The 15,666-nt window shown below is 41.4% G+C and overlaps 1 protein-coding gene across 5 annotated transcripts in view; it reads left to right on the forward strand.

The window, feature by feature from the left end:
• The window catches only part of GNE (glucosamine (UDP-N-acetyl)-2-epimerase/N-acetylmannosamine kinase), a 230,403-nt gene that overhangs the window by 124,256 nt on the left and 90,481 nt on the right, over positions 1-15,666 (forward strand). For 4 of the 5 annotated variants that reach the window (XM_085641102.1, XM_085641104.1, XM_085641105.1 and 1 more), the window contains one exon: positions 13,632-13,834. The exons of the other annotated variant lie outside the window; for it this stretch is intronic. In XM_085641102.1, coding sequence (XP_085497228.1) covers positions 13,632-13,834 — 203 coding nt within the window. The remainder of the gene's footprint in view (positions 1-13,631; positions 13,835-15,666) is intronic. 5 annotated transcript variants of the gene reach the window in all.

The raw sequence follows: 15,666 nt of genomic DNA on the forward strand, positions 1-15,666 counted from the left end.
CTCGCAGAGCAGCGCATGCGCGCTGGCTCAGGCGCGACCTAAAAAAGCAGCTGGGCTTTCCTTCAAGAGAGCAGCGGTATTGCCCTTGCCAGGAGCGAAGCTGTCCTGATCTGATAAGATCTACAGAAGTCCCAGCTGACGCAAGAATCTAAGTGGAATGTGTCTCAAGATGTCCTCTGCCCAGCTGCTCAGAAGTTAAAGACAATGCATCACCTGTTTCATAGAGCTGCACAGGTGTGTAATTTTCTCACAACCTGGTGAATTACACCATCCATGACCCTTCCCGTACCTTTGTGTCTGGTATTGTCCCTTTCCACTGTGTGTTCGGTGTAAGGCAGTGGTCTTCAAAATGTTTAATGCTGCTATCGACACCCCCCATCCCTCCATCCACTCCACACATTTACAAAAAATAAATAAATCTTTGAATCCCCACCGCAGCAAATATTACACCATTATTCTATTAAATTTGCAATATTTAAATATGTCTAAACATTTAAGCATTGCAGTGAAGTTAGGTTACCCCTTTTAAAAATGCAAACCAATACATGATTGCCAAACATACTAGTCTGGTCACGCAGGCCGTATTAAAGTGCAACAATATCCACAGTGTGATTATCAGAAACCAGGACGAGGGAAGTTTTGAGGAACATTTGGAGTCCCTTCCCGTTTGACAATTACTCCCAGCCAGGATATAAATGACAAAAGTTGTAGTTTATCACCCATTAGAGAGTGGTTTACTGCCACTCATTGTTTTCACTTAAAACAAAGCACTTTTATCAGCATGATGCCTCTCTTGGCCAGAGGCTCTCATTCCCCCTGGGATCAATTAAGCCCCCCCCCCCGTTTCAAGACCTCTTGTATAAGATGACTCTGATTTCTGAAGCCTGCAAAAAGTGAAGGATGTCATTCTTGATTTAATCTCAGTCACTGGTAATTGCTGCAGCAGCATCCTCAGCCATTGCTATTTTCACGGCATGCCACTTCAGTTTGAACCAAGCCATCTGGTAGTCAGACGTGACACTGCTCCAATGGGAACAGGCCAACCCTAACTGCTAAGCTAGGTCCTCCCTGAACCGGAACACAAGCAACCCAGGGCCGGTTTTGCCATTCTTAGGGCTCATCAGCCAGGTATAGCTTAGTTCCAGTGGTACAGTGGGCATGGGCCCCACCTCTGAGTATACCTGTCCCACTTACGATGGCACACTGTAGGACACAAAAAAGTGATAGAATGCTTGAATTTATCTCACGCAGTGGTATCGCTTGGGCCGCATCCGAATTGAGCCCTGACTTCTGAACCATTTGAGTAATCTTATATTTACGATTCAAGAGACCGTTTCTAGACACATTTCTGTAATGCTTTTGTCTATTCAAAGAAGGAACTGTTGAAACTTTGGGGTTTAGTTTGAGTCCCCAGTTGTGAGTGTACCCTCGCCACTCTGAAATATCAACTCAGGCTAATCATTTTATCAATAGACCACTGTAGATGAATAACTCTAGGAGGCTCAATAGTGTTTTTTTTCTTGTAAGAAGTTCATGGTTTTACAAGAATACAACAAAAAATACACTGGTCAGCTTCTGCTCAGTATCCTGAAGACCTGACTCCCAGTGTGCCACCATCATCAAATTCAGCGATGTGTGTCAATCAAGGGAATTGTAAGCGCGCTACTCACACGTGAAGGTCTCCAGATGTGTGCAAATTAAGCACAAGTTGACCCCCCTAATGCAGACTAAAAAAAAGCCTCTTACCACTTTAGTAACCCAAAGTACAGCTGGGAAAATATTAGTAGGGTCTGGACTAGGTTTTAACAGCACCAATTTTCAGTGTTTCCCAGAACTTGCACTAGGCTGGGATACAGCACACATCTACTCTGTAAAGACTTTGCAGAGCATCCTTGAGGTTGTTACTAAAAGTAGAGGGAGGTGGTCACAATTGCTCAGGAACATTTACATTTATTAACCTTGGATTTAAACATAGTTTGGCAAAGTAAAAAGGCACATTTCCAAGCTGAAATTTTGAATTGGTTGAGGAGTGTGGATACAGATCAGTTGGGGGTTGCACCTGTGGTTTCCAAGATAGAGGCTGAAGTCCTTTTTCTAGCCATGAAGAGCAACTCATTTTTATACCCATAGCCTGGTTCCATGCAAGCATTTACAAGTCTTGACACCCACACCACATTAACATTTTTTTAAAAAGCTTCAAAATCTCTCTGTTAATCGAATTTTGATGCATAGGGATGTAGCCATATCGTTCACGAATGGCACTGGTGGGTGCATGGTGGCCAAATTACAAGCCACTTTGGTATCTGCCTTTTCACAAGGGAAATGCTCCTTGCCAAAGCGCATTTATTAGTTTCTGGACATAGTTAGAAAACAATTCCAGGCTACTTTTTGTGCACGAGTTATAACAGATTTGGTCTTGTATGGGTGAGTTGGACATTTGTGCCAGAGTAGACAGTTTGGCAGGTGGTCAATGCACTTTTATTTTGAAAAATCTATTTGTTGCAGATAACACCTATGTTGAAGTGCATACATTTGAAAACTGAGTTTGTGAGCTGACATTTCATCCAAGTTATCAACATGTGGATTTCTTTAATTGGGGATGGTGATATCTTTGTGCTTGAGTAAAGTCACTTTGGCACAGGTACAGCCACATTTTACATGGGAAAAGCTACTGTCTCAAAATATATCAGTGTTAAATTCAGGATTCTGAAGGATGCACTGGCCTTCAGATTTCTCACCTTATGAGTTATCCCTTCCAGGCTTTACACTGGTCTGCAAAAGCTTTTCTTCAGCAATAGGTCTGCAGTGTGGCCAGATTGTATCATGCGGTCCTAGACATAACTCTGCTTCTGGACGTGATCATATCAGATTAAACAAAGTGCCTGCTGGCGCACTGTAGTCAATTCCTGTTGTTCCATGCCTCTCACACGGGTTGGGACGTCTCTTTAGGTGTCACACCAGTGAAACCTCTCAGCAGTGGGTTATGAACGGAGTCAAATGACTCCTCCAAAACCTATACTGCAAGAAGTCTCTTTCGGGTCCAGTGGGCAACTGCATGTGATCTCTTGGATCCATCCACTATCATAGGAAGGAAAATTCCTCTTTTTCTTTGAGGAAATGGTCTTGTTCCTGGGACTATTGGGGATTTTGTATTCTGTTCCCCTGTGCCAAACTCTTCTTCATTGCCTAATAAAGTCCTGACATAGAGAGGGATGACTCTGGAGTTTGCTGGTCCATTAGCCAACCTGAGCACATTGAAACCTTGTGGCATTCTTCACTGGATCTGTTGAGGGTAGGTTCTGCACTGTCTGGGACCTGGCAAGATAAGTTACTATAGGAGCACTGACACTACACCTCCACTGGCTTTAGTATTGGCACTTAAGAAGACGTAGAAGACTGCTGAGGCACCATCTCCCTTTCTGTCAGAGCTTCCTTTGATGTACACTTAGACACCACACACAGAGCCAACTATGTTACTGGTCTCAAAGCCATCATGTCAGAGGAAATAATCTGTGTGGCAAGGGACAAAGCTAGGGAACATTTTATCAATATTTTTGAGACTCGGAAGGTTCAGATTTTCCAAGAAAAAGGATATTTTCTGTTGTGTTTCCAAAGCCCTCTCAATGCATGATAAATACATATGATGATAATTTGAAGGCTGAAGGCCTCCTTCTCTATCATAATACCAATGCTGGCTTATATCTGAATTTACAAAATGTGAAAGACCTCTACGCTTCACCAGAATGAGATATTTATTACCCTTCTGGTCCTGCTTCCAAGAAAGATTTCTCCTTTACGACTGTAGCATGAATTGCTGCTTAATCTTTGTAATTGACATTGCCTTCTGTGGAAACAGTATAACATTTTGACTGAAATCTAACCATCTTCCTTTCATTCAGTGAAGCCCTTTTTGATGCTGTCATAGTTCCTTGCAAGAAACTGTTTTCGGGCTCAGTAGTCAACCGATAGCCAGAAGTCATATGTCTACTCTGGGTGAGCCCAACTTTTTTGAGCTCACACCTGTCCTCAGAAGGTCTGGTGGTTCAAATATCCTCCTTAAAGCAGAACCCCAAGTCCATCCCTACGATGCCTAGTGATGAAGATCATCAATCTCCTGGATTCATATTTGTGTATGTTATGGCAACAATGAAACAAGTAATAGGTCTCGCAACTGCAAGTTTTTTTTAGCTATTGGCATTGTAAAGGGCAATGCCTTTTATAAAAAGTTAAAAGGCATTGTCATTTACAATACCAAAAGCAGCACCTATTGCATTGCAGAGCATGGTGTCCCTGAAGCGGGCGCCGCACTCATTACTAAAGGTAATGAAAAAAATCATGAAACCGTGCGCAGTGTCCCTGAAGCGGGCGTCGCGCTCGGTATTAAATAACAAAAAAAAATAATAATAAACCAAACGCTTTGTCCCTGAAGCGGGCTCAACATGCAAATACAACAAAATAAATCAGCTGCCATTGTCCCCATTAGTGTCAATAACAGAAGTTTTGCTCACTCGCTAGATAAAGCAGTCCGTATAAAGCAGCCGCCATTGTCCCCATCAGTGTCAATAACAAAAGTAGTGCTCTCTCACTATATAAAGCAGTCCGTGTAATGAGCCAATTAAAAGGTCCAGTCCTTGTGGGTGGTAACAAATGGCGACACGGTGGTAACTAGGAGGGACTAACAAGTCTCATAATGAATCGGAAGCCAGCATTTACCAAGGACAATGACACAAGCCATTTAAAAATATGGGAGGAAAGTGGGCGGGGCTTCCACAGCATACTCTATTACAGCATCCTTGCAGAGTGAGGCGCGTTTGCGCGCTGCCGCTAGGCTCGACCTAAAAAAGTACAGTTGTTCGCTTGCAAGACCGCAGGAAAAATCGATTTGTGGATTTAGTCAATGATGGATAGGATGCATCTACACCCATCTTGAAATGTGATCTGTACTCTGTGGAAACTGTTGCTCAGTCTGTGGGCTCAGATGTCACAAGACATTGGCGTGCTTAGATGCCTTCTACTGGCTTCTCCAGAGATGCCCAAGCCATGCTCACAGAAGTTCAAGGGCCATTTACTATTCCAAGAGAAAGCAGACTTATCCTTGAAGCTTTTAACAAACAATAGAACTACGGTTCGTACATTTTGACCAGCCTTCCTAGCTCAAGAGTTCTCCAACAACGTAGGAAGTTCTGTGGCTACTCCAGGCTTATATACTCTCAGCAGGAACAACCTTCTCAACCAGCCTACATACAGCAGTGGCTATACCGTTCTTTTCGGGGCAGGGCTGGATTTATGGGACAATACCAACAGCAGCAGATGCAGTCTCCACTGTTTGCTGCTATGCTCTGCTGCCTCAAAACCTCTCTGACTTCCAGCCCCCAATGACCACCATCACCCCCTTTAGATAATCATCCTCCGGGCTTGGCATTTCCAATTTTACTCCTTATGATGAATCGCTGAGTTGTCCAGTGGCTCCAGGATTAGAAAAACCAGCTGCAAATCTCTCTCTATTTATCTAGATCTGAAATATAGACCCTTCAAACAGTTGGTGCTGTGGAAGTGGCTGGAGCAGGTGTTCCTATATACCCGCTGATTTATGTGTCTTAAAGGACATTTGGATTACAAACATTGACCGTGTGGTCACCCTCTTTCCTTGCAATACTAGTTTCTCTACAGTAGGGGCGATTCAGTAGTATGTCTGGTCTGGATGGTGTTTCTGCTCTATGTAAATATTGTATTCCGTTGCTAGTCTGATGTCAGGGCAAGTTAAGCAATTCATGCTGCTTGAAGAAGCCCTAGGCCTATGAAAATAACTATTTCTGTGGAAAGGCCAAAGTTCAGGCTATTCGGACATGGAATCTGTAAAACTGCACAATTTGTGTTGTGTTGTCCAATTGTTCGAACCTACACCAGGGTTGTTAAGTAGAGGAAGTTTTGTTGGAACCTTTTTGCCAAATGTTTTTGAGTTGTCTGTTAGGCAGGCCTTACCACCAGCAACTTTCGAATGAAATGGGGTTGTTCCGAAACCGACGTTGCCATGTGACCTTTAGTATCCCAAAGTGATCATGCACAACACAAACCTGGGAAACTCCACAGGCCCCGGGGCTAGTTAAGGATGAACCTGTACTGTAACATTTTTCTGCAAACAGTTCCCATCACTAACGTGGGTCTTTAAAGGTTGCTAAACTGGTAATGCTCAAATGTGACTGCTAAATTTTAAGTCGAACAAAAACCAAGCTATATTCTAATGTTTGTATATGTTGCAGAGATATCGCAACGGTGCATTGAAAAGATTTAGCAGAGAAGTTAATGGATCAACCTCGGAGCACTGAAAAGAATTAAAGAAGTAATTACATAGCTATCTGCCCATCACAAGTCTCCTTCCATTCAGAAGACCAGAAAAACAGTTGATGACGTCAGAACTTAGACATAGTATATTATTTTGCGTTCCGCTTAGTTGGATCCTTTCCATTCTACACTACACAAAATATCAATTTTTTGGAATGGGACTGTTTTTATTTAGATAACCAACATTTTCTCGTTGGGTCGGTCTGTACTGAAGTCTTATTTATCTTGAAGGAAAAGTGGCATGAGTGATCTTGGAGACACATGTGCATTTAAAGGCCAGACATGTCAATTACGTATTTTGAGGAATGACAAAATTACACCTGACTCAGGTTTTTGTGATGTAACTCTGTTTGGAAGGATGGCCCATTTGCTTGATCCGAGAAAGAGACCAGCTTGCCTTTCATGTTATTATATTAAGTGTATTTATTGTGTATTTGTGCAATAGTACACAATTTCAGTCCAGGACCCTCCCCCAAACGTTTCAGTGTGAACAAATCTTGGGGTGTTGTATTTTGGGCCAAGAATTGCTAGTGGTGGTGCAGGTACTCCTGATTGGGTAACTTGCCAATTAGAGCCTCTTCTCTAACTCAGATACTGCATTCCCTGCATCTGAGGCAGGAGGTGATACTGACTGGTGGTCTCAGTGCAGCTCCTCATGGTGTTTCAACCTTTGGAAGACCCCCCCTGATCTGGACTTAATTGGGCTTTAACAGAAACCGGATCTCTCCTCAATTCAAATGACTCTAGCCTCAATGGGAGCACGATAGTTCAATTTAGTGTTCACAGCTCCCCAACTTCGTTTTCTAGAAAGTTCTAGGTCTGGTAACTGAGCATACTGCATAGGAAAATTGCATCATGACAGTTGCAGCTGCAAGTCTGTCATCCCAGTAGGATAAGTTGATGGAACAGACCATGAAAGGCATCTACATGGAGCCAGCCATTCATCCATACTGGTCTGATGTAGCCCCAAAAAATACCTGACCTCAATAATAAATGTATTCCAAGCCTGTATCCCACCTCCATAAAGGAGCACCCTGTTCTCCTAACCGCATTCCACCATTGAGGTTAATGTTAATATTTCATTCAAAGCAGGCTGAGTGGTTTATTCGACAAAAAGCTTAGGTGGAGAACATAGATAGTACTACTCAGCCATTTGTTTAATCTAAAAGGAGCCCAGAGATACAATACTGCCCTTGAATTACCATGTTTATGTGTACTTCTATTGAGGTTCCGTGTCAGGCACTATGAGAAAATGAAGGTAAATCAGTAAACTAATGTTTAATAATGTAGCTGTGTGTTGGCCTTGACTCTGACTGCACGCGTGTGGAATCTGGTTAATTATTTGCAGAAGGCGCTGGCTGCCAAATGCGGTTGTAAAGCAAGCCTCAGTCAATACCACATCTACACCAGCCTACGTCAGCTCGGTCTCCTCATTCTCCACCAGACAAGGGTTGTTTTTCTTTATCTTTCTTGCACGTGAAAAATATTGCCCTTAAGTTATGTAGTTGCGGTTTTATTTTTAGCAAAGAATGGTAACTTGCTAGGCATTAGCCATGCGCTGAGGAGAAGGGCTTGAACAAGATGTAATATGCTGTGCAGCAAAACCATTTTTATTATCTTCAAGGGATTTTTTTGATAGTGGTTTGCTTTTTAGGTGCGACCTTTTAGCTGTCTTGGCGAAGAATTTGTTTTAAAAAAATGTATACATAATACACATACAAAGAGGGACTTCTGGTCAGCAGGCTTCATTCATTGGTCTATTAAATTGTTATTCACATTTTTGCTTCCACCCACCACAACATACCGCTTTGGGACATGGGTCATCCCACTTTATTCTTTAGCGCTCTTCGCTTTAAGTGACTACAAAAAGCCTTTGCACATTGTTCACATTCACCTAAAAATAGTTCCTTTCTCTTCAATGACAAAGCGGGCTCAAAGGGTGCTTGTTTAATGTATTTTTATTATAACTTTAAATACTTGTATTTATTTTGCGTGCAAATTTGGGTGGAAGTTGACTTATTCTCAATCTTCTTTTTAGGTGTCGAGTACTAGACAATGCATGTGCTCTCTGTTGTGAGAGTATTGTTAGCTTACAGTGGGCTTAGAGCCGCACATTGCTTCCCATTGGTTGGCTTTATTGTCACTCTCATTTGCTTGCCTCCCCTGGAGCATGGACACATTATTTGTGTTCTGTCAATGGGCACTTTTCAGGCGCTGCTTGTTTTTATGTTTAAGCACTCCATGTGAGTGCATGTTTTCCAGCTGTGCCCTTCGTGTACTTCTCCCCCTTGCTACTTACCCCACTTTTTTCTCGTCTGTGTGCTTCTCCCACACTCCTGACACTTTGCTTTCTCGCTTGGGTGCTTCTCCCTGCCAGTTCCATGTTTCTCTTTTGCCTGAGCACTCCTACTTTGCTGTCTTTTTAGTTTGCTTTTCCACTGCCTGTGCTCTCCACGTTGTTTCCTGCCACCTGCTTTAAAAAAATATATACTTTTGTGTGTTTTTTCTTTCTTTTTAGTTACCGATTCATTTCTGATTGGAAACGAAAAAAGTGTGTCTTTTTTGTAGGTGCAAGATCCATGCATGTGTGTGCCTACAATATGACGTGGCAGGTTTTTGAAATATTTTGCCGCTTCACAAGTTGGTTAAAAAAAAAATATATTTTTTTTGTCATGCTGAATAATCTCGTGGATGCTGTGCAGTATGGTTAAAAACCCTAGGGAAGACCAGCAAACACACACATTTCCACCATCTTCACATGGCCTTCCAGTGAAGAGCCAACATCACTTGGTGAGAAATGGTGGCTGGGTACTGCTGATGCCGGTGCAACATTTTGAATCTTCCCAGAACATTAGCAGCAACATTGGCCATTTTTGATTTGCGGTGGGGGCTCTGGTTCAGTTTTCTGCACAAAGCCCACCTCATGCCTCAAACAAGTAATGGGTTTAAGGACCCACATTTTCCACAAACACTACCCCTGTCAAACTGTGTAATTTATCTGTTAGTTGGCAGGCCTGCAGCAGATTTCAAAGGCTAGATTTATTGGCTTTGCCAGTGCTTGGTATTGTTGCTGTTAGGGAGTGTGTTCAAGTGACATTGAAACATTGTTGCTGCCTACAATACGAGTGTTTTGGATAGTGATTTCATCTGGACTCCTCCACAGTGAAGATAATAAAATGCATTGTGCATAGTTAAAAAAACAACTAATTTGAAACAGTCACTTTTTTGTATTTTAAAATGTTATTGTAAGTACATGGTGGTCTTGTTTGACTGGTGAATTTTCTTTCTTTTTATTTTTGTGGCATAGTGTTGTAATAAAAAACAAAATGTAACCATTTTACTTGCTGCCAGGTCAAGATCTATTGGTCTTGCCAGTGCTGGATTTGGAAGAGGAGAGGGGTATTTTCAGGTATTTTACAAATTATAATTCACCATACGGAACTCCGCAAGAGTCACTTCAATTTCTTTTTGCTTCTCAACTCTGATTTTAAAATGTAAATGTTTTGTTTGCCTTGTGTAACATACCCCCTTGTACTTAAGATTGATACTGCCCCCATGTGAATTCACATGCAAAACTCCTATCTTAACTTACACCACCTGTCCTTTATCGCGGGTATAAATTAAATAAGCTTTACTAGGAAGCAGGTTTGAGTAAAAGCAAATGCCTGTGAAATTCTGGAAAAAAAGCAGAAATTTCTTCTAGGCAACCACAGACTAGGTCTTGATTCTACCCCCTTTCGGCAAAAGAAAGTGAAAAACCCTTCAAAACATTGAAAGTATTGTTCTAAAGAACTCCCCAGTGCTGAACATGCCGAAGCACTTTGAGATTGCAAAAAAGTCTTTCATCACATGCAGCAGTTTATCTCTGGCCGATGACTCTTTAGAACCAAAAAAGCTGGTGGTCCTTTTTTTATTGCCTATTAATAAGACTTTGCCTTCTACCTAGAGGTTTTTTATAAAGTACTTCTTATAATCCATGTTCTTGATGCAATTGAATACTTCTTCTAAAAACATGTGTATGTATATATTTAAAAATAAAAAAAAATTGTCCATGTCAAGTTAGCTTGGCTAAAGTGTGTGTGTGTGTGTGCGTGTGTGCGTGTGTGCGTGTGTGTGTGTGTGTGTGTGTGTGTGTGTGTTTGTTTGTTTGTTTGTTTGTTTGTATTTATCCATCCTCCCCTGGAAAAAATCTTACTTTACAATGAAAAAAATCTCAGAAATTCACTGAAAAAACAAAGGTTAAAGTGATCTTATTGTTGGGTGAAAATGTCAGCTACATATTACATCACTCAAGTCCTGTTCCATGCCATCATTGATGACATCACTGATGACATCTCAACCTCATAGGGGAGCAGGATATCCCCACCCCCCCAAACTTCCTAATATCTTTTGGAGGTTGACAGCAGCCAATCATATCTTATCTTTTGATCTGCCTGTCCACAGTACTTCAGCAGTGTGAAATATCTATGAATTTTGAACCTTGATTTCTCAAAAACTAGTGAACGATACTAGCTTTCTGCCAAATGTATTGTAATTCCATTTAGCCGTTTTGGCTGTAGCAGTGTCTCAGGTGTCTGTTAGGAAACTGCATTAGGAAAATGCTTTTTTGGACATCCCTCTCCCCTTTTCTCTACCCCTGCTTGACGGATCACCCTGAAACTTTCCAGGAAAAAGCTGAGGTAGATGAACCTTCTTCTTAGGTGTCGCCTACGCAGCGCATGCGCTGTCTTCGAGACGTGGTATTCACTTCTTTGGGCGTTGAACACAGCCAGCGCTTCCCATTTGTTCTTTCATCTGCCTTTACGAATTTCTTCGATTTTCTGGTGAATAGTATAAACTAGCCCCGCCTCTTGGCTATAATGTTCTTCCCTGCAGACTCCCCCTGCTACATGGATCCTTTCACAATTGGTCATTTGTTTTAGTTTCAGTGTATTACTTTTTGTTTTCGCTCTCTCCTCACTGGCCTGTTTTTGCTGGCGCCATGTCAGAAAGGTCGGATAAAGTATATCAATGAGCGCGGGAACATTACCTTTGACATGGCGCCTGCAAAAACAACGAGAGTCCTTTTTTGCCAGCTATGACCCGAAGAAACTACCACATGGGGAGGAAGCATTCGTTATTTAAATGAATTTCATGCTGGACGCAATGTTCACACATGTTGGCACTGAAGAAAGCTCATCGCTGAAACGCGTCTGCAAATAAATGTGGTATCTGTGCCTCGGATCTGTTGGATCTGTCAGCCCTACGCTCACGATGTAAAGGCACCCGCCATAAGAGTTTGGCAGCATCAGGTGTGACTGGAGCTGTAAATATACATATATATAGCCCGTAGTTGTATTCTTACTTTTCAGCATATATTTTCTGGATTTTTGTGAAACTACACGTTGCGCCCATAGACTGGTAGGTAGAAAGGTTAGAACATAACCTTTTTACAAAGGAAGTGCCAGGAAAGTCCATTATTTATACATTTCGTCACTGTTCTCACTAGCAATGTTATACGATATCCCCAATGTCTGTACCACAGACATTCTCCTTCCATCTGCTTGGGGTTTTGTGCCTAGCCATTAGAGCAAGATAGCTCTATGGGCTCTGTTTGTGTTGCTACCCCAGGGCTCTGTTTGTGTTGCTACCTACCACAAGTAAGATTGTAGAGTGCATGGTACAAATCTCACAAATATTCACTATGTTTCTTTTTATGTTACTTGTATTTGTGTAGCGTCTACCAACAATATTATGATCCTAGCACATATTGTATGCGCATTCCCTTTTGTGCAGATCTGGGAAAGCCAACACCCAGCTTGGAAGAATCATTGTTTGATAGTGTCTGGGGCTGTGTGTGTTTAATAGGGAGTTTATACAGAAGTAAGATTCAAACTGGTTTGTTTGAGTTACTGTGAAAGTAAAGCAAGTTTGATTGAGGAAGTGGTTTTTAAGATGTACGAGTTGGTGTGCGGAAATAATTGAGTTGTTCTCTCTATTTGGTTACTGATTTTCCTTGGCTAGGCCAGAGTAATGTGGTTTTTATGGTCTGGTTTGACAACATCAGCAGACATTTATGTGAGCGTCACTAGAAAGGATCTTTGCCTCCGGCCACGTGTTGGGAGCCAGGAGAACATGTTTTAATTGGAAGGTGTGTGCTTTCACAAAAAAGTGCTTGCTCTCCACACAGCTGGGATCATTTTGTTTATTCATCCAGCTACCCAAACTTGAAAATTGTGTGGATACACACAAGGCATTGTCATTTATGGGATTGCTATTAAAGTGTCTTAGAAAACAAGATAATTTATGTCGTTTTTCTATGGCAGCAGCACAGATGGGAGGCGGGGGGTCCTTAACCCACATAGATTTTTTTGATCGGGATTGACAGTGCAACTGTCACCTTACGTTTTAACCTACACCAATATTATTCTACAGTTCTGTGCTTCCACTGAAGTGCATATCTGCCCTCATGCTATTTACTTTTAATGCTTCATATTTCCATACATGTTGCTTTAAAGTTAGACCTATTGGCATTGCCAATGCTTGTTACACAGGAATCTCAAGCCAGTTGATGATGAGATGCATTCTAAGTTTCTGGTAACATGTTATGCTTGCTTCGAGGATATATGTTGATGTGGTGCTGTTGATTTGGTCATGTTTTGTCAACATTATGGCTTTGTTTTATCGTGCGTATGATAGCGAGGGGGTCTCGGTCTAGTGTGCGCTGTTTGAGTTTTACCATTTGTAGGTGAGAATATTTGATTGTGTGTGGTGTTGCTATTGGTGATTGAGTGCCTCTGGATGTCTAATGAAGGCCAGATTATGGGTTTCAGATTTGTGTTGTGCATACTTAAACCTCCAAATCTCATCACAAGTTATGTTCACTTCTGCAGGGATGAAGGCAATAGCTGGTAGTATCCCATCTATTTTTATAGATTTGGACTAAAGTCTTTCAAACAAATGCTGTGTGTTGCAGTATATAAGAATAGGTGGTAAAGTGGGAGCATGGGGAATTGTTGAGGATGTTTAGTGAGGAGTGCAAAAAAAGAAATTTTAAAATATTTATAAACAAACAAACGTTGCACTAATCTACAGTATATTTTCCATCTTGTGACATGGCCACTCTCTCATCTAACATTGAATATCCTTCGCCGAGGGCTGTCGAGGACCATTTGCCATCCATCAAGTCGGCCTCCTCCCAAACCCTTCACTCATGTCTTTCTCTTATATTTTCTTTGAATGTCAGTGTGTGACAATAACATGGCTTCTCTAGTTCGCCTTTTGTAATGTTTTGCTTTCTCTCTTAACAGGAGCTGTATTTCCACAAACATTTGAATAAAAGAGAAATCATGGAAAAGAACATAAATCAGCGTAAAATTAGGATTTGTGTTGCCACATGCAACCGGGCAGACTATTCTAAGGTAGCTCCAATTATGTTTGGCATTAAGGCAGAACCAGATGCTTTTGATCTCAGCGTGGTTGTTTTGGGTTCCCATCTGATTGATGACTACGGGTAAGCTGGAAACTTTCTGTAATAGACATTCATGTTAATTTTGCACATTTCAAATGACCATAGATTTTCCAACACCTTTTAAAGGTTGCATATTCATTACGTTTGGGTTGCTTTTGTTTGTAAAGTAATGTTTATGAAATATAAAATGTATATTTTCTTCAAGCTCCTATTTCTTAGTTAGGAAATAAACTATTCTGTCTGATAAATGTAGGATGGCGGAACCTACCCCAAATTGTCAGAGGAATATTGAGGGCTTCAGTGATTACCACACACTATAAACAGCCGATACAAAAATTACTGCATCACCCAGAATTTTGGTCCTCATTTAAACATCTGGTTTTGCAGTTGTCTGCATTCTCTCTTTGGTCCAAATTGGGGCTTAAACATGCCACTATAGCTTTTAATAAACAGTGCTGATGAGTGGAAGAGAAAGTGAGATCATGCTAAAATACCCATGACCAGACCGAATTGTATTATTCTGATTGATTAGATGTCACAATAGCCTTAAGTAACAATACTTTCTCAAGTTACTTTAGGAAGGTGATTGAGTTTATGGGAAGGGTTTCCGAAAGTATTGTAACTAACAATGGCGTGCAATTGACATCTACAGAGATGAGATAATTTTAGCCAGTCGTAGAATTTATCACATTCGAAGATCAGTTTATTTATCCACAATCAATGATCTAGTGGAAAGATGTATGAGAGTGTTAAAAGAGGGTTTATAGTTAGCTATTGCGAACAGGAAAGAGCGTGCCCCTACTGTTAAGGAGTTTAATTGGAGTTACTGCACCACACCTAGAACAGCAGCTGAAAAAACGCCTTTTGAGAGAATTTGAGGGAGAGTTGTGTGTAATTTGAAACAAATGTGGATGTTGGATGCGATTGAAAATTCTGGTGATGAGAAGCGGGTGAATAGGCCGTTTCCTGAAGAACAAAAAGCAGGATCTAGTTGTGCCCTGTTTCTGATATTAGAGCATCTCATTTTGTAGAAGGTGATTGGGTCCGTGTGAAGAGGGGGAGATTGTCAAAGCTGGTGAGTCAACGTTTACCAAGCCAATGAGAATAGTTAGTGTTGGTCAACAAATGGTTGAATTGATGAATGGGAATGTGTGTAGTATGAGCAAGGGTGTAAGTGCTGCGCAGCTTGTAGCCTAAAGTTCCGGTAGACAGTTCATCATCTATAAAGAGGGAGAATTTCTAGTATGATAAAAGTTGATTTCCCAAACATATTATTCACTGACAAAAACAACAGTCACAGGGTCGTTATAGTTAGGATTAGATTTTACACACACAAACATAGCAATTCAGTAGTTCTAGTTTCCTGAGCTAACTATAACTTACGCCTCCGGAATGCACTGCTTATAACCTCACATATTACATCACTCATGACATCTCAAGTTACGTCACTCATGACATCATCCAGTGAGTGTGTGTGTATTCAACATTTTCTGAGTGTTAATCATGCATACTAAGATGCTACAAAAGTTACATTACTATACGCTCTGTACTACTAATGACTGAAACTATTTCTAACCTGTATTATGTGAGTGGCTATGTTATTGTGTATCCATATGTGAGTAGGTGTCTGAGTAGCTCCATGAGCGTGTGAGTGGTTGTATGGGTGAGTGGCTGTGTGAGTGGATGTAGTGGTAAGTGAATGTGTGTAGCTGTGTGGGTGACTGAGTGAGCGGGTCAGTGGTGCATGGGTGAGTAAGTGGGTATTTGAGAGACTGTATAGTCAAGGGATGGGGTGTGCGTCCTTATGGTTGAGCGTGTGGGTTTGTGAGGGATTGTTTATGTGAGTGAGGGAATGTGGCAATGGCTGTATGGTT

This window comes from Triturus cristatus, chromosome 2_2, assembly GCF_964204655.1.
Source record: "Triturus cristatus chromosome 2_2, aTriCri1.1, whole genome shotgun sequence".
Lineage (NCBI taxonomy): Eukaryota > Metazoa > Chordata > Amphibia > Caudata > Salamandridae > Triturus > Triturus cristatus.